The sequence below is a fragment of the Puntigrus tetrazona genome, chromosome 16 (genome assembly GCF_018831695.1).
Source record: "Puntigrus tetrazona isolate hp1 chromosome 16, ASM1883169v1, whole genome shotgun sequence".
Taxonomy (NCBI): domain Eukaryota; kingdom Metazoa; phylum Chordata; class Actinopteri; order Cypriniformes; family Cyprinidae; genus Puntigrus; species Puntigrus tetrazona.
Window position 1 is genome coordinate 8,695,579 of NC_056714.1, and position 20,000 is coordinate 8,715,578.

Below are 20,000 nucleotides of genomic sequence, written 5' to 3' on the forward strand. Positions count from 1 at the left end.
ACAAAAAAAACCTACTTTGCATTATCAGATCTCTGCGATATTACGATCATGAACTATTATCTGCTACAAATACACCTAAATAAAATCTTTAAGCAATTTTCAAACCTAACGAAGTCCATAAAATGAATATTAAACCGATAAAGTGTTATTGTAACTACATTAGTGTTATAATAAGTGCAAATTTTTGACACATTGACTTGCAGGCTAATAGGTAAGACACCCTGACTGCACAGAGAGAGAAAGAGAGAGAGAGAGAGGGAGAGAGAGAGAGAGAGAGAGAGAGAGAGAGAAAGAGAGAGGGAGGGAGGGAGCAGCATGAGTGGAGAGAATCAGCAGCCAGAAAAGAGAAAGGAGAGAGAGGAGGAGAGAATGTATGGTGAAAGGCTAGCGCTTCCTTGCTTGTATCCAGGGCCTTTGTGAATAAACCATGGGATGTATCGGCTCTCGAACCCTCAGTAAGACCCTCTTCTTTTCTTCTACTTTCCGGCAGGGTGCACGTGAGCGGGTGTATTAAGTGCGAGGGGTAATTACGGCACCAGGAAGGGGGTTGCTGGTGTGTGGCTGGCGATTTTCGCCCCACGTTTGGGATGTGTGAAACGAATTTGGCTGGTGGAGGGAAAACGTTGAGTTAAATGTCTAAGCTGTCACATTGTGCGTTCACTGGGGTGTGTGTGTGTGTGTGTGTGTATGTGTTTGTGGATTCCAACCCACATCTCTTGATTTATGCTACTGCATGGTTTCTGTGTGTGGGAGGCTGAGATGATGGAGCGATGAAATGCAGTGATGGAGCTTGTTTACGGCGATTACGGAGGGCAAAAATTTCTACTGTTGGAGAGGCTCTTGTGGTATCGTGTTGCACGTTGAAATGGGCTGGAAAGTGAGAGGGAGAGATAGCAAACATGCTGAATTTCATTGCAGTGAGAGGGAGATGGAGAGAGGGGGCGGAGGGAGGGGTGATACATGCAGTGTGTGAGGGAGAGGAGGGAATCAGGTTGGGACCATCCTGAATCCGACACACACTTGACGAATAAGTCCAAATGATCAGTCCCGGCTGGCTCGGTGGCACATTAAGGAGGGAATTCACTCAGCAATTCAAATTCTATCGCCACTTACTCCATAACATAAAAGAAGATATTTTTAAAAATGGCCTAATGAAAAAACGGAAGTCAGTTGGTTGTTTGGTTGCCATTGTTCTTCGAAATGTCTTTTTTTTGTGTTCTGAAGAAGAAAGAAAGTCAGGTTTAGAGTGTGAGTAAATAATGACAGGTTACATTTTGGGGTGCACTATACCTTTAAATACACCTTCAAATCAAATGTAAACTGATTTAGAAAAATTAGGTGTTTTAAAAATACTATGGGGCCTCTCAGAGGGGGCTGGTTGGTAAATGTAGGCTTGACATTAATAGAATCATTTATTTTCCACTTAGTATTTTACTACAGCCTGCAATAAATACACTTTAAAACCAGATCTTTCACAGCATCGATTTGGTGTCTTTGCTTAAAAGGTTTGCGGTATCGGTTTCTGTTTTCTATTGGTCTGATAGAAAATGTTTTAAAAGCAACTGTCTCATTTTGTTGTCGAAGAAACATGATCTAATATTCTTATGACCTCAACTTTAATTCTTTTAATGTACTGATTTCCACCCATCCATCAGTTTATTTATTCAATTAATTTAAATGTATCGTGTTCATTTCTTTCCAAGGAAAAATGACAAAATAATGTAATATGTATCGTTATATGTTTTTATTATAATTATATATAATAATATATCAAATATAAATATGTTTAATTTATAATATTTAAGAATGTTGTATCATACAAATAATATTTTATAATATGAATAGATTATTAATGATAGTGATGAATGAACTAGTTGCTTATTAGCGTGCATATTACTAAAATATGACCCATTTATTAGTACCTAACTACCTAACCAACTATTAATAAGCAGCAAATTATCAATTTATTGAGGGAAAAGTCATAATTAGTAGTGAATAAATGTTCCCCACTCTGTTAGCGTTACCCATATTTTGAGCATTATGAATGAAGCTATGGTCGGGAAACGCTGCTCTACGCACTTTCCTGCGTTTTGACATAGTTTAAGTTTCAGATGCATTGTGTCATGAGAAATGGTGCAGAACAAGCTGACTTTGGCCCAGAAAAGTCACGCACACGTTCAACATCAGCACTACAGTACATTAAACATCAGACGGAGAAACTGTGTCAAACTTCTCTTGCTGGGCCACCTGCCTCACATCCACACAGAGAGGAGGAAAGAGAGAGAGAGAGAGAGAGGCAGGGGGAGGAACGGAAGAGAGGAGGGAGGAAAAGGGAGGAGGGTTTGATAAATAGTGTTTATAACACAGCGCAGCACTAAAATGGAGGTCAACACACTGTGCAGGACTGGTACACATTCTGTTTTCAGGTACATAATCAAGCGCCAGAATCAATTCGGCCGAACTACTTATGACATACTGTGAACCTCATTTGAATATGCTGTATTGTACTATGAGGTTTAAAATGCTGTTTCCACACACATAAAGGGGTCATCTGATGTGCCACCTATTTTTATTTGCGCGTTTGTTTGAATAGATGCTGCAGGGGAGGCTTCTAATTTCCCTCTGAATTGTAGAATCTAACAACAAATCTGTGTTCATCGAATTCCAAAAAAGCCTTTTAGAAAACGCGCACAAAGTTATTTCAAATTACCCTCGCTCACTAACACAGTCAGTTAAGAATGAAAAACTCAGTCTTATAGTGACAGCAGCCCAATATACCTGCTGCTATGCCGTTAATCTTAACAAAACAAAAGAAAAAGAGAATATTATATACTTCTATTTTATGTATAGATTTGAAGGCAGCGCAGTGTTTTATTTGACATTTAATTATTTTATATTTTGAACCTAAATACCTTAACTTACTTAACTTTTTATCTGTTTTCGTCTAACTTTTACCTGTTGTTTGTAAATTGCTTCTATGACAAAATGAAAAAGTAAAAATACTGGAATTTGGTAATACAATGATGATCAAGCTTTCTTCCTTGTGTGTGTGTGTTGTTTTTTATATTTATTGTGGCTTTGAAGTATACTGTTGTGCTAAAATGTTTTAAAAAATTTAAATATATATACCTACATATGACGTGACTTTTAACGTGACCATCATATAAACATGCTCTCAATTTATTGACAAAAAAAGTCTGGGAATCTGCCACTAGAAATTTCACTTCTTAACCACACACACACACACACACACACAGATAGATAAATGCAGACCTTGAGCCAAAAACTCATCAATCATATACACTTTACGGACAAAAGTATTGGTGCATTCTTATTTTTTTTCAGTTTCATAATACAGAAAATTCTGAAGAGAGTCAACAGAACATGTTGCTCTTTATACAATATTACTAAGTAGAGTAAAGCATTATATGAGACATCCTCATCAGCATCAGTGTGTTTGTGTGTGTGTGTGTGTAAGATTCTGGGTGTTTACCACTTTCCCTGTCCAGCTCTGTAGCCCAATATTGATCTGTAAAGTGAATCCCTGTGATATGAAGCCAGTGGACATCACAAAGACCGGACACGCTCTCATCCTGCTGAGATCACTGTAGTAAATGATTCAAAACAAATACAGCCTAACGCTACGATGATGCAAATAATGCTTTGCTGTTTTGTTGCAATAACAGATGTGGTGCAAAAATGTGTGGGCTTGTATGAGCAGCCATGAAAAGAAGTGCATTTTCTTGCATCCATTATCACAGTCTCACCACAAAGGTTCAGAACAAACAACAAGCACTATTCATCATAGTAGCGATAAATTAGGTTTTCATGCACTTATGAATCATGTGATCACAAAAAATTATGTTCTCGGTGCTTATTGATTTCATCATTTAATGGCACAGCAGCATTTAAAACATGTAATTACCTTCATAACAGAGAGCAATAACTTTTCATTACTTTGAAAGCTTGTTGAAAGCTTTTTTGCATGATTTTCGGCCTTGTGTCAACAATCACTCAAATGTGTGTCTTGGTTTGTTCTCCTAAAGTGTTTTGGCATCGAATGAGTATTTTTTTCTCATACCTTCTCCAAATATCTGCTAAATAATTCTGCGCATCCTCAGTTGTGACCCAGATGTCAGACCGAGGCTGGAATCAGACTGGAGAGGCTCTTTATAAAACAACCGAATCAGGCTGAAAAACACATTCATCCCTCTGATACCCAAAATCTTTTAGGCAAAAGCCGTTTAGGTTAGTGCCAAAAAAGTAAAATCGCCAAATGTTTTCATACTGAGACAAAGGCACGGGAATCCTTTTTGTTTTCTATTTGCCTTTAAAAAGGTGCACTGCAGTTGATTTTAGGACAAAATTGGATAAAATTCCATTTCCAGTTAAAAATTAAAAGTAAAAATTTACCCAAAATGAAAAATCTGTTATCATTTAATCACCCTCAAGTCGTTCCAAACCTGTATGAGTTTCTCATGCTTAACACAAAAGAAGATATTTTGAAGAATGTGTGTGTGACCGATGGTTGTCAGGTAGCCATTATCTTCCATAGTGTATGGAATTCAAATAGTTTAGTTGCCAAAATTGTTCAAATTATTAAAACAATGTGAAAAAGGTTTCTTTCCTATTCCAAACACAAAAGATATTCTGAAAAACCAAACAGTCCCCATTGACTTCCATAGTAGTTCTTTCCCTACTATGAAAGTCAATGGGGACCAACAACTGTTGCACTCCTTAAACTATCTTCTTTTATGTTCAACACTCAAACAGGTAACGACGTACAGGTGAGTAATTAATGACCAAATTTTTATCTTGGACTGAACTTTTCCTTTAAACAAAGCAAGGAAACAATTTTAAATTGTTTTAAATCAATGTGCCTCAACAGATGATCCGTTTAACGACGGAAACCCGCACAGATCTAATGCCCTTTAACCACATTAGATACCTGAGACTGTATGGATGAACGAGAGCTGTTGTGTTTCTGAACTCAGTGCAGCATGCCGTGGGCTTTGGCATGAGTCCGCAGCGAGAGCTTCATAATGATCCCTTTGCTGCCGTGTCTCCAGCTGCCTGACTCAGCAAATAATAAAGCAAATAACACGCACACACTTTCAAAACCCAAGTGGGGAATATGCTTTGTATTAAAATGGCCAGTATCATATAAGTGAGCAAATAAAAGCGTGACTCAGGCATGGCGCTAAATTACTGGTCATGTAGTAATGTCATACTTAACATGCAGAGTGTGATTATTCCCAGGACCAAACTCACTGCAAGAGCGGTATTGTTCATCGGGGAGTGTTATGACTCTCGACTGCGTTTGCATTTATGTGTGTGGAGCAGGTTGTGTATTAACCCTGTAAAGCGTGACATAAGAGAGAAATAAGAGCAAGAAAAATCCATCTTTTAATTTACAGCTTAGTGAACCTATACATAAAATCTATGTATCTAAAAAGCATGTATGTGGAAGATACAAGGAAAATAAAAAATCACTTTTTCCCCAAAATGAGAAGTTATGCAAGTTTGCTGATTTGGCCAAAAAGAAAGATGCAATTCTGAAAGATTGTAATTTAAATGTGGGATATTTCTAATAGTAAAAAAGAAAAAAGAAAGAAAAAGAGAAAGTTAATGTCTCTAAGTCCTAAATGGGTTAATATAGCTAACATATGTCTTTAGTTGTATTCTGCATTGAATATCTGTTGGGGGAGCATCAAAAGTGAAAAAAGTTCAATTAAGCAGACAACTAAATCTCTGACAAGTTACTTATAATTAGTCGAATGTCTAAAGTGGCTTGAATATAAAGTTTTACTGAAGTCAAAATTAAACTCTATACACAGTCAAGTTAGTCCTGAGAATAAAGCCGGTGGCTGCAGGAAAAAATTTAATCGTAAAAGAAGAGTTGTTTAATATTGCTAGAAGGTTACAAAGACAACGTTTTTGGAGTTTGGAATGATATAATGTATACCGATGAATCGATCGAAGAAAGATCGGGAATACACTTTAAAAAAGTAGGGTTCGTTTTAAGTAAATTTGTGATCTTTTTCGGCCAAACCACCCAATTGTAGCATCCTGCCAGTTCTAAAGATTTGATTGGCCATGTCATTCACAGTGCTGATCACCTGCACAGTGCTGAAACAAATACACCCTGACCTCAATCTTAGCTGGTTGCACATCCTAATAAACGGCATTACTGTTTGTCATGCTTCAGATCCATTCGTAATTTATTCTGAACTGAATCCATGAAGTCTGACCTTTTCTTGACAGGTGACTGCTTGATTTAGTTGACCAATAAAAGCAGCTGTGGGGTGGGTTATATGCGCTTAACTGGATTGGGGGGAAAATCAAGGTCAACGAATTCACATTTGGAAGTGATACGCTATTCATATGATCTCAACATGTCCATCATAGTGAGGGGCAACCAACCATCCTTATGTAGAATGAAATAGCTTTTTCTAGGCTAATGATGTTAAAGCGAAAGCACATATTTAAATACTGTTCATTTATGTCGAACTATTTTATTTATTTATTAAATTTTTAAAAATGAAATGAATTCAAGCCAAACAAGAATTCATGAGATTAATTATAATAAAGAATTTATAATATAATTTTTTTAGAAATGTAAACTGGGAAACAACCGGTTGAAATTATTTTATTTTATGTATTTTATTTAGCATTATAATGAAGTTTTTATGTATATATATTTTTTAAGTATTAATAAATCATAATGATATTGAATGATCTGAATTAACGTTACCATTTTAAATGTATTTCTAACTAAAATAGCTTTGCAGCTACAATTATGACAAGAATAAATACAGACACGTCACCGAAATAGAGCCTGAATTCCTAGACCTGTATGATTTTGAAGTAATGTGTCTTAATGAAGTATGCTTACAAACATTTACTTTGGCATCTTAAAAGATAAAATGAAGCTCACACAATGAAGTTTAGATGCATGCTTTAAGATAATAATACAGTGGTTTTCATTTAATGTCCACTGTAAACAAACAGTACACAGTTTAACTACCAAAAAACAATTTATTTTGTACCAAAAACCCTTACTTGTGAAGACAGCCACCTGGCACATAGTTCTCACTTTTGTTATTCAAATGAATAACATGACGGCTCCATAGCTCCAGTGGCCTCAAAAAATATCCATTGGCACTGCACTATTTCTCAGCAGATGCAGCATGTAAACCAGTTTTTGGCAACTGAATACTGGACATATTACACTATTAATGTATCTAAAAGCTACTGCTTTTGCATAATACAGGCCCATAAAAGGCTACTATTATGCATCTTTGGATTTGGGGTCTAACGTGAATACCCTCTCTGCTGCAGATTAATTTCACTGTTCAACAGTTTTTAGGCTCTTATTTTCAGGCAGTTTAATGGTTTTAGAATTTTTTTTTTTCTTAAATGATCAATTCAAAAAATGAATTTGCCTAACAACAACACATAATACTAGTTTGTGCTAGTTCGAACAAACTCAAGCACTTTCCGCACAATAATAAGTGGCAGTGAGCAGCCTTTAACGCATTTGTCGCCTCCATTTGGTATGACTGTATGGCATCTGTGATATTATGTTACTAAGGGACACCCACTTAATGATATATGATTACTAAGCGCGCGCGCGCTCTCTCATAGACGCACAAAACTAGCCAATCTTTTCTATTGTTGTCAGCGTTGAATAACAACGCCCTTGCGATCGAAGTTTGACTCAAAACCGCGATCTTCATTGGTGACCTGAGCGAGACAAAACCGTGGTTCTTCAAAGAAAGAGATTTCACAGAGCTGCAGTGCTCTTCTGCAGTCGCTGTACACCGCATGAATGACCGCAACATGCTTTATAGAAGTAGATTAATCGTTGGGCTAGTACGCTGCAGAAATACAGTCTGCTGCAGACAGACGGATGGGCATTAATTACACGGGTCACGAGCTGATGATCACCGACGCTTTCTCTCAAACGCACGCCTCGGCGTTGAAACGAGAGGACAGCTAGTCACGGGACTTCCTCTCGGTCTCCCGTTAACAGATAGGCAGAGACGGACGGAGTCTCTCTTAGCGGCGGCTGTCATAATAACTCCAGCTGCGGTAGACGCCATGTGGATGATGCGGGTTCTTCGTTCCGCACGGCCGCGCTTCTTTCTCTCTCATCCTTCCTCTCCTCTTCGGCTTTGCGTCGTTACTAGCAGAGCTGCGCCGTGGCTTGGCCGCAGGGGAGGTATCAGAGAGAGGAGAAGCGCTGGGGAAAACGAGTCGCCTCATCGTTCAGGATCATGTGCTCGCCTGATACTGCTCCTTATGCAGCAGCTGCAACAGCTTTATATAGGCTACACAGAGTCCTCATTGTCGGTGCGTTCTGCAGATTTCCCGGACGCATTTGATGAATTGATCTAAGGCGACGAATAAAATGCGCTAAGAGAAAGGAGGAAATTGAAAAAGAACGTGATTTAATGCAAGAGTGGGAATCTCAGCGTCATCAGGCTACCGCAAGAAGAATGTTTAGATTGGATATAATTAGCAGTGGGTCCTCAAGCAATGCTGATGATACTGGGAATCCCAGTGGATGTTTGTAAAATTAGAATATAGAAAGGATATTATCGTTTTCATTTATTGGTTTGTGGTTAAAGAAAAGGATGCTAAAAATGCAGTCACACTAGACTTCCTTTTTAATGCAGAAGAGCGGAAAATGCGAGTGCATGTGAGGCTTCATGTTTCACGGCAATGAACTTTGAGCAACAGAAGATGTTAACATCCTGGAAGAACAGTCTTGAACCTCTGTTCATCAATTTGCACGGGCTACTTACTGATAGCATAAAATCTAAGGTATTGATGTTCACCTACAAAACAACCCCTGGCTCTGCGCCCCTTTACCAGAAGCTTTGCGTTCTTCAAGTGAACGTCACATTATAGCGCCATTCCAAAGAGGCACAAAGTCACTTTCAGACATTTAGGTCACACTTTATTTAGATAGTCAACTTTAGGCATTTCGATTGCTAGTAACTTTGTAACTACATGTCAACTACATCTCAGCTAATTCTGATTATTTTCAACTGTCTACTAACTCTCAGAGTAGACTGTTAGGGTGGGTTTAGGGTTACTAGAATAAGTAGACATATACTTGTAAAGCTTTTCATAGTCACTATTGTATGTTGTGGACCAATCAAAACAAAGTAAGAAGATATTAAGCAAACAGATTACAAATATTCCAATGACTGCTATTTAACGTGTAGTTGTAAAGTTACCTGCTGTCAGTAGAATGTCTGAAGTGGACTATTAAAATAAAGTGTTACCGACTTTTACATTAACTGTCTCTCCCGTCGAAATGACCTGCCCAGCTCAACCCAAACAGTGTTTAGCCATCTTCAAGAAACATCTAAAGAAACATCTCTTTCAATCCACACTTGACTCTTTAACACTATCAACTATTTATGTTATATTTCTATTCTACTTGTTCTTATATTTAATTATATTAAAAAATGTGACCTTTTTATTAGATCTGCATGCTTTTATTAAAAATCAAACAAAAATGTGACACTCTTGCTTTTTTTTTCTGTTTCTATTTGCTTTTTTTAATTTATTGTTTTATTGATTGTCTCTATGGTCCTCATTTGGAAGTTACTTTGGATAAAAGCATCTGTAAAATGACTAAATGTAAATGAAAGCATCACAGACTGACCTTTTGGCTCAATACAATAGAACGCACGTCTTAAACTATTGTGGTAAAGTGGATCATCTTTTACCATTTTGAATTTATTTACATTTTTTACATCTGGCATCTTTCTGCATTTATATATTTTAAGAAAATACAAATTTGCAGTTTAAAATAAAAATTAAATTGCAAATATTTCATGACATACATTTTAAAGTTTACAATTACCTGTGATTTTTAGGATCTCCGTTTGCTGCCTTTAATCACACAGTTTCTCCAGTTACTATAGGACCTAATTTCTTCCAGTTATCCATTTATTGCAAGTTCCTGTTAAACAAAGATGATTCACTTACATTTCACTTAGTTTTTTGTTGATTGTAAATGGACTTTACATTTCATCCCATTATATCACACCAAGAAAGCCATTTTTTTTGTTTATGCTAATATAAGCGTTAAGCGGCGATAATCCATATAAGACAACTTATACCTGAACTTCAGTGATAGTATGTCTATGGCAAAAAAAAAAATACAAATTCCTCTGGGTAGTTTAGATCAGCTAAGCCTCATGCCCCTTGCCTTGATCTTGGAATGGCTAAAACAAAGCGACATTCGTTATTATCTCTAAAAACCTGTAGGGAGACTGATGAAATTCTTATGTTTTTGTGTAATAAGAATACAGTGTACGACTGCCTGGTTAAAAGACATATTATATAATGGATTCAGCCTTCTCATGTTTGAATGTTGAATCCTTTTAGTTGCAAGTGAAATGTTTGCTAACAAGACCATTTGTCCATTTGAGCTGACCGCACACAGCAGCTTTATTAAAAGCATGTCTTTACAAGGAAGTTGCCAAGGTTGAATCCAGTGTAAAACAGTTTGAAACGGTTTGAAATGGCACTTTTGCATGCCTTTTGATACCAGTTTTACATTTGTTAACACTGTTGGGTAGTGTTGGTGTGGGTAAGGTTGGATTTGGTGTAGGGCATATTTCCAACAGGAAAGAGCATTAACTTTTAGCAACAGTCCACAGATATTTGAATTCTGAACTGTCGCAATATGCAACTGAAGCAACATAATAAAAGCACAGCAATACTTACCTGTCAACCTGATAAAAATGTGCCAGGGTCACATATTGAACCTGTGTTTTAGCATCACTCAATGGACATTTCTCTTTGAAATGTGCAGTGAGGTACATAAAACGGTGTTGCACAAAAAGTGCAGAGATGCATATCAGACCAGGTTGACAAAAGCATACTAAAAAGGGGTAAAAAAGGGTTTTACTTGGAATTTTTGAAATGCAAGAACAAGTGACAACAAAAAGTTTGTTTTCAGTTGAAAATTGTGTAAATGCCCCATAAATATTATCTCGTTCAGTGCCTCAGCTAATCGTGGATTATTTGTGCTGGATGAAATTAATTTGCTTTTCAGTTTTCAGTGCAAGAATGGTGGCTTAATTTTACTTTAATAAATATAGAAACTCTTTACCCAGTTATTGCTAAAATGTAGAAAAATTATTATGGTCTTACATTTAAGGATGGATCACCTAGCAACTACTCAAAACACCCTAACAACCGCTCAGAATGCCTAAGCAACCAACCATAACCAGAAAATGGAATCTGATTATGACTAGCTGAATAAGTGCCAATAGCTTTGGAGGGTTCATTTCCATGATTTAATGGAATAAGATGGAATTTGATGGAATAGACTGAATGGCTTCAACTGTTTACGTTGGCCACCTGAACAAAATAAAGCAAAGACATGTTTCTCTACAGTATTTGTATGTGATTTGTACCTTTGTTATCCTATTTCAGGATTCTACATGCAGCGCCGACATTCAGTAAAGCAGCTTACTAAAATACATTTTGTGCCAGGAAACCTGAAAATTGCTCAGCAAGCTGCAAGTTCCAACTCTGTTTGGCATGATTTAAAAAAATCTAACACGGAAGCTTAGACAGATTTACAAAACCTCAACCTGAACGCCAAAACAATGTTTCTTGCAACCAATGGACGTGATCGTGGAGGCAATGTAAATCCACTGCAAATACACGGCATATGGTTGATATTATTGTGAGCAATTCAAATCCCAGTTTGCAATGCTCACAAATACAAAAGCAGTGACACTACGAGCTTTGCAGTTACTTTTGTTTAGTCGTCATCCAGTTAGCTGAGCTTTAGAGCCATTAAACAGACAGTGTGTGTGTGTGTGTATGAAGTGTTAATCTTGGCTAAATGAATCCCAAAGGTGTGTTACTATGTGTGTGTACGTATGCTTGCATTGTTATCTAGGGCACACACTGCCTTAGGCACCTTAAGATCTGCGTCAGGGAAATATGTTTTATCTGGAGGAGGCGATTAATTCGGCGGACAGGTGAAAGGTCAAAGGTCAAGAGTGAAGGAGGAACCAGAAAATCACAGTCGCTGTGTAATGAGGAAGAGATGAATGGGGATTAAGCGCTGAGAGGAGAAGAAAGAGCTACTACAGACAGCCCTGCAGAGGAAACAGGCTCATATTGAATATTAATGCGTATTTCTGTATTTTTTTGTGAATAATATGTACCATGGGAATTTAGTTTTTTTTTTTTATTCCAGTCTTAAAACAATGAAACAAAAAGTGAAATAATCAGATATCTGCTTCAGTGTAGGTTAGCTAGCCAAGTTCTTTTCAAGGTCATTAAGGGCGTTTACCAGCTGGATGGGCTGACGACTGCCACATTCACTGCTTTAATTGAATTGGCTGCTGTTTTCTAGCATGCTGAGAGAATGGAGACCATTATATGCCGCAGATCTTTATTATCATTTTTTTCAACTTGACAATGACATTTAATACTGATTCCCGATCATTACCAATTTAGTCATACGGTCAGCAGGAGTTCATTTAGTATGTTTACTTCCAAACTGCATTTGAGTTAGATCCATTAATGGCATATCATCAGGGGTTAAATTAGATTCAGAAAAAAAATCAATTCCATTTTCAATTCATTTAATTCCTTGAATGCACATTTCGCCTCCCCATTCTATTCCAGAGTGACTATATCACATTTGTGACTTCATATCTCTCAGGGTGTTCTTTACATACCAAGGTGACTTTTGCAAATTTTTGGAAATTTCAATTTTATTTCACAACCTGACTTTCTTTAAAGTGCATGCATGTCTTATTCCATATCTTGCTTAGGTCACCGGAATCACCGGATTGTAGACCCACTGTATATGTATACTTAATAGGCACAGTTTTGCCATTTAAACCATGAATTTAATGTCCGGCTCCTGATCTTGACAAAGACAGTGAGTAATCTCTAAAGGGACAGAATAAAATGGCTGGTGTTAGTGTATCAGTAGGTCACTGTGTCACAACGTTAGCCGTCACTCCAGAGACCACAGAGCTACTCTGTCATCCAGACAGAGAGATCAACTACAGTTTCCCTTCTCAAATATCAAACTACAATGCTTTCTATTTCTGCATCACATCGTATACCACACGCATAAGGCATTTGTTGGGGTGCACTAATTATTCTATTAATGAGCACTTCATGAATGAAACAAATAGACCAGCTTGCCCAAAAATGAAGAATTGCTGAAAATATATTCACCCTTAGGCCGTCAAAGATGTTTCTTCATCTGAAAAGATCTAAAGAAATTTAACATTACATCCTCTGCAGTGAATGGGTGCCGTAACAATGAGAGTTCAAACAACTCAATAATCATTACAATCATTACAACTCATTACAATAATCCACATGTTTTGTGAAAATCTGTGTTTGTGAGAAATGAATACATCACTACTTTTTCTCTTTCAGCTCTCTCATATCGAAAGTCATCAACATATTTGTTTTGAACAGTTTTTGACCATTTTCCTTTGTTAATGGTGTTTGATCTGTGCATATGCCTCTCCAGATTCAGACGAGATGACTTTTTCACTCGAGAAAGCATTTTTATTGGATTCTCATTGTGATGCACCCATAATAAAGGTTCACCGCTTTTGTAATATAGCTATATAGCTGTGTTTTATAGCTGTGAACCATGATATTAATATTAAGTTAATTGTTAGAATAATGCAAGACAGTATTAACTCAAAGACTCTTGTTTTCAATCTTACCTGTTTAACTGCATGATTTAATTAATCACGGCATAGTAACAAGCTCGTCTACAAGTGTTTCACCATCTCTGAAAACCCAGGCAAGGTCACCAACACCAAAATCCTTTCTAAATATCCCAACATAATTAGCACAGTGTAAGGTTACACACCCTGGCCCATGTCAAGGCTGATTATGAAAGAATATTACTCATTTAATAATGTGAGAAATCACCCTGAGACCAAAGCTGTGTTTAAGCTTAATTAGCACAGGGCCTTCTCTAATTAAGTTTTTGCGGAATCAGGATTAGTCTGTGTAAGGAAGGAGCAAAATAAATAAATAAAAGGATAGGCTCCGTTAATCATTCAGGCCTAAATACAGGTGACCTGTTTTCTGCCGTATCTGTTTTGGCCTATCATTTTTTAGGTAATGGATTGCATAATTATTTAATTATATTATTAGGGCACTTATGAAATGGGTCAGTGCATGAGAACTAATGGAATCTATAACAATGTTACGCTGCAGTGGTTGGAGGGAAGAAAAATGAGTTTCTCACTCTCTTTTTTTGTTTATTTGGATTCCGGGTTAACTCTGCGTTGCCACCTCCACATGTGTCCTACCTCTCTTTCTTTTCTCTATTGTTGTAGTGTTCTATCAGTGGGTCAAGCTGTGATTATAATGAAAGAACAGCATGTACGTAGGCAGGTGAAAGGTGTTGGGATCTGATTCAATTACGCTTTCGTTGCGCAGTCATTTTCTGTTGTCGACTGCCCTAAACGTTTTGCTCTCATTGCTAGTGTTTCCTGCCATCCGTTCACTGTGTAAAAGTAGTTCTGGAATACGACTTGACAGTAAACAGTAGCAGATAACGGCTGTGATGGAGAAGCATGTTGTATATGTATATTAGTGCTGTTAAATGATTAATCGCTATTATTATTATTATCGAATACAAAATAAAAGTTTTTCTTTACGTAATATGTGTTTATACCATGTATATTTATTTATATATATATATATATATATATATATATATATATATATATATATATATATATATATATATATATATTTAAAAATTCCTGCCAAATTTACAAGGAAAAATGGCAATTTTGCATTCCCAGAATTCCCTGCATTGCATTTCAAATTTAGTTAGAATTTTATGTTTTTTCTTCTCAGTTTTTCTTATCAGTTATGTTAAAAAAAGAGTACTTTAATGGGTTGGTACATTAGCATTATATCAGTTAATAAAATTACAGTACTTATCTGTAAATTTATCTTAAAACCATAAAATCTAAAAAGTTGGAGCTATTTTTAAAGTGGAATTCTGGTAACCATAGCTGCTGGAATTTTTTTATTTATTTATTAATTTTTTATTATTTTCAAGATATGTACAGTATATATATATATATATATATATATATATATATATATATATATATATATATATATATATATATATATATATATATATATATATATATATATATATAGTTACCAAGTACTATCAAAGCTGGTTTTGCTGAAATCTGTACCAATACTGATATCTATTAAATAATACACTATTAAACCAATTCATTTTCAATCTATTTGGATAATTACACCATTTAGCATTATATTTGATAATTATAATTTTAAAATTAAATAGGCATAAACTGCAAATTATTAATGTGCCATTTATTAACAAACATCACAGAATATGATACATTTTTAAACTACTTTAAATTAGTTTTGCCTTTGTATAATCTGAAATGAAGATGCTTCTGTTTTTGTCATTACTTGGACTGTTTTTGATTTGTTTAGTTTTTTTTTTACATAAACTTATTTTATACACTATTTTTAAGCTAAATATTTAGTAACATTAATGGTTAAACAGTAACTTTCCTCTTTGCAACATCAGTATTAATTCATCTGTTTCACTGTACCACTTGTGTGTATTTACACCCACATGGCTTAATCTTCGAGACAAGCACATATTAAAAAATGACAACGTTTCCAGTTTCCACCAGTTTCACACTCTCCCACTCTAAACCACTCTGCTTTCTGAAATGTTTATAAAGACTATATCGTTTCTGTACTGTTTTTCCACATACAGTGTAGACTGCAAGGTACTATCACTTTTAGAGTCGTTTTAATACAGCTTAGTTTCTCCTTGTGACACAGTGCAACCAATTATGCACAGTAAACTGGCTGGAGAAAATTAATTACAAATAAACAAGGTCCAAGTTCTCTGCCAACGCTAATTACTATAAAAGAGACAATTTTTTTTTTTTGAAGAAATGTAGGCAGTAGATCATCAGTGGACTGCACTGATGTAGTTTACTGTGCTTTATTGTAAGAAATCACTCCCTGATCTTATAAAATCCTTGAAATGTATTCATATCACAGCCACCTATTCTTCCAATCACAAAATATACAGCATGCACTGTAAAATAAAATATCAGTTGTTTTTACAAAGACATTTGGGCAGCTGTATACAGAAATACCGAAAAACAGTAAACACATTTATGGCCAAAAGATGTATATTTTACAGCATAAAACTGTAATTTGCAAACAAGACAATTTGAATGTAAACCAGTAAATTCAACAACTCACACTGCTATTAAAATCTGATAGCCCCATAAAAAAAATAAATAAAAATAAGCTCATCACAAGTAGGTTCACCACAAACAGAAGTATATACTAATATACAGAAAGTGCACAAAATCATTCATGCAAACACCAAACACCATGGTAACACATGACACAAATAAAGCAATAAACATTCATTATTCAACAAAAGATGTAACATTAAGCCCAAATGTGCATAACTGATAAAAAAGCTAAGTTATTTAAGCAAAATCTTTTCAAATGTGGAGTGTCATGCAGGGAATTCTGGTCATATCAGTTTACAGTTTCTGGCTGTAAACTAAACATTGATTTGCTCTCTTTACTTCTAAAAACTGTACAATTAACAGCATTTTACTGTAAAAATTACATTAAATGTCTGGTTAGATGTCTTACCGTTTTCTCCTGTATACAATACAAGAACTTACTGTTAACCTTTTAACATTACGTTTTTTTTCTGTCACGCTTTTGCAAGACTTTACAATTAAAATGACCCTTATTTTTTTACAGCGTGCCCTACTTATACTTCTCCCATTTGTGTCTCAGAGCACTTTGCTATGATTTACGCGTTTTATCTCCTTCTCTCTGCAGCAGCAGATGGAGTTCCCGTGCAGAAGGATGGGGAACAGGTAAGCGAGCTGCCCATTACACCAACATACAGTACATAAATTAAAACAAGCGCCGACACGCTTTGACACTCCACACCACAAATTCCTGTTTGGGGGCCGAAAAAGCATCCTACTCCAAAATGGAGGCCAAGGTGTCCAAAACAGGAAGAGATTATCTCAGTTGGGGAGGTGAGCCAGCTCTCCTCCTTAACCACAGAAAGACATTGCCAGCGCATTAGATTGTGCAGTTAACAGCTCGTATTTAGTGCTAGTCTGGCTTGTAGTTTGCACTTGTAGTTGTTAGCGTTTACTTTTGTGCCTCGCACCCTTAAGAACTGACCCAGAAAGCAGGCTTACTGTATTCGACTTCAGCTGAGCAGTGACACTGGAGACCGGTTCCGGGTCTGCGCTTAAGGGAGAGATGATGATTATGCTCAATAGATGCTCAGTATCACCACTGACACATCACTTTGCTCGCTTTTATTTCTTCTTATGTCTTCATACATATTGTTGATAAATTTGAATGGGTAAGGCAAGCATTCATTTTATCTCACACGAAGCATATGTATGAGATTTATTCCCTCTCTCTTTCATATTCGGAAGCCGATTCCATTATCAGACCGGGTTTGCCGCATAAAGACAAAATATGTGAAATTCAAAAGGGCTTTTCATGAGATACAAATACGCACAGTTCTTTCATCTGTCACCCTTGAAGTAAAGCCATAACAACAACAAACAATGTAATTCGAAAAGATCATTCATTTCAAACAATGAATCATCAAGTTACTCCAATCTAAACACAGTTAGTGGGTAGTTATTCAACGAATCAATGTCTTTAAATGAGCCGGAATGAATGATTCAAATGATTCGCTTATAAAACGATCAAGTGTCGCCACCTACTGGCATATCAATGTAACTCCCAAAAATAATGATCGAAAAGAAGAAAGTTGGAGCAATATGGTTGCTACTGAATAATTTTGCATTTACAAAGTTAACGTTGGTCTTGATTTTGTGTTTAAAGTTTGTGCTCCCCAGGAAGTTCCCAAATTATTTTACCATTTGCGACTTCATTACTCAGCATCGGATTTAATATACAAATATCATGACAGCACTGAGCGCGTATCACCCACATTCGCTACAGATGACTATGTGCTTAAATGTAGTGTAACACGCGCGGGCGTTTGTGCCATGTACAAAACACTGATCTGTAATAATAAGTAGACACAGCTCTCTGTGATTGATCTCTGTCCCTGTACCTTCCTGGCTGGTGTATCTCTTTTGCCTCTACTGGTAAAAATAGCAAACGGCTGTAGTTAACAGTCTATTACAGCATTCATTCCCTTCACCTGTTGTGTCTTCAACATGGACTGACTGCATTAGACTCCCTGTATTGGCTTTCTTTGTCACTGTGTCTGTGTTGTTATTGTATTCTAAAAACAAGTTTCTTACAGTCTGCGTAGAAATAGTCTTGCTTTTAGCATAAGCTTTGTTTATGGCTTTTATCTTTCTGATGCAATGAGTGTGAGGCCATAGTTTTTCAAAATGTAGTTTCTGAATGCTTCTTGCGTGCTTGCTTATTGCTTATACCTACAGCTGAGGATTTAAATAAACAGTTCAACTTTGGCATGCAACTCATCTCGCACGTTTCTGCTATAGACACGAATGATAGAACGTATCAAATCCTGCGGCTTGTTGAGGAGAGTTGCGTTATTTAACACTCAGAATGTGATTTTCACCTGGCAGACGATAAAAATGATTACAAAATCTTGAAGGAGGGAATGATTGTGTTATTTCAGCAACCACATAGAAACTAGTTATTCTCTAGCTATCACGGTTTATTTTGGATAGTACATAAAACTATAAAATATAGAATATTTGCTCACCTTCATTTTCCAATCATCCTAAACTTTTTCAATTCAGCCTTTACACAAAGCCTTTTCCAAACGAATGGCTCTTTTCCATTCTTTAACAATGAACATTCATTCAAGCTTTCAAGGATGCAAAAGTAGTTGCATCACTTTTATCATAAAAGTTTTATCTACCATTTTTAGCATACAAGTTGCCCAACTGTATAAGTCAGTTTTATGTGAACAGACGTATATTATTATTTATCAAATTTATTATATAGTTTATATATCTCTTTCATTCTCAGGAAGGCACTTAAGATATATACAAACTATATACAGTATATATATATCTTTGGTGCCTCTTTGTTCATGAGATAAATTTCTAAAAGTCAAATGTATCAACAAATCACTTTTTTGAGTCTGATCTTTAAAACATTTGACTCAAAACTTGGTCCATTTAGCATCCTTAAAATGAGATTCAGCTCACTGACTCAATCGCAGTGGTTTAACAACTCACTGGCGAGGAAGTGTATCTGTGAACACATTTTGGTCTGTTCCCTACACAAAGCTGTCATGTGGTTTCAGAAGACATTTTAGACAGCTGTATGGACCACTTTTACAATACAATCACAGTGCTTAAAAGCTTTAGTTCCAGTTCATTGTAACTGCGTGGAAAACAGCAACCACTATCTGTCATTTTGTATTTCAAAGAGCCAGGCAGTGTTTGGATTACCCTGAGGATAAGTAAAAGTATATCAATTTTTTTTTTTTTTTTTTTTTGCCTGAACTATTCCTTTTATTCCACCTCTCTATTAGTCCGGCCAATGAATCAGCTTCTCAAAATTTGATTTCCTCTCTGTTCTTTTTTATTTCTCTATCTCTCCTTCAACTTCACATGTTTTTAAAATGCCTTGTTCTGTCACAATCCCCCTCTCTCTCCTCTCCTTTCTTTGTGGCCGTCTCTCTTGCTCTTCTCTCCTCTTTCTTCAACTCTGTCTATCCCCATCCCTTTCTTTCCCCATCCCTCCTTCCTCTCTCTCTCAGCATGGCCGAACAGACTTTTCATGGGATGGAATCAATGTAAGTGTTGTGAATATCATTCCTCCATTTCTTTCCTTTTGTTATTTTCCTCTGAATCTCAGTAGAGATTGTCTCCTCTATCTCACACACCATTCCTCGGTTCGATCCGTCTCTCTTTTGCGCTGACTTGTTGGTG

At 36.3% G+C, this 20,000-nt stretch overlaps 1 protein-coding gene across 4 annotated transcripts in view; it reads left to right on the plus strand.

The window, feature by feature from the left end:
- Positions 1-323: 323 nt before the first annotated feature.
- fam131bb (family with sequence similarity 131 member Bb) overlaps positions 324-20,000 on the plus strand; it is a 35,813-nt gene continuing 16,136 nt past the window's right edge. For 2 of the 4 annotated variants that reach the window (XM_043260970.1, XM_043260971.1), the window contains exons 1-3: positions 324-455; positions 16,921-16,958; positions 19,829-19,864. In XM_043260970.1, the coding sequence (XP_043116905.1) occupies positions 428-455; positions 16,921-16,958; positions 19,829-19,864 (102 nt within the window). In that variant the 5' untranslated portion in view covers positions 324-427. The remainder of the gene's footprint in view (positions 456-16,920; positions 16,959-19,828; positions 19,865-20,000) is intronic. The other 2 variants (XM_043260972.1, XM_043260973.1) reach the window with 1 other exon arrangement.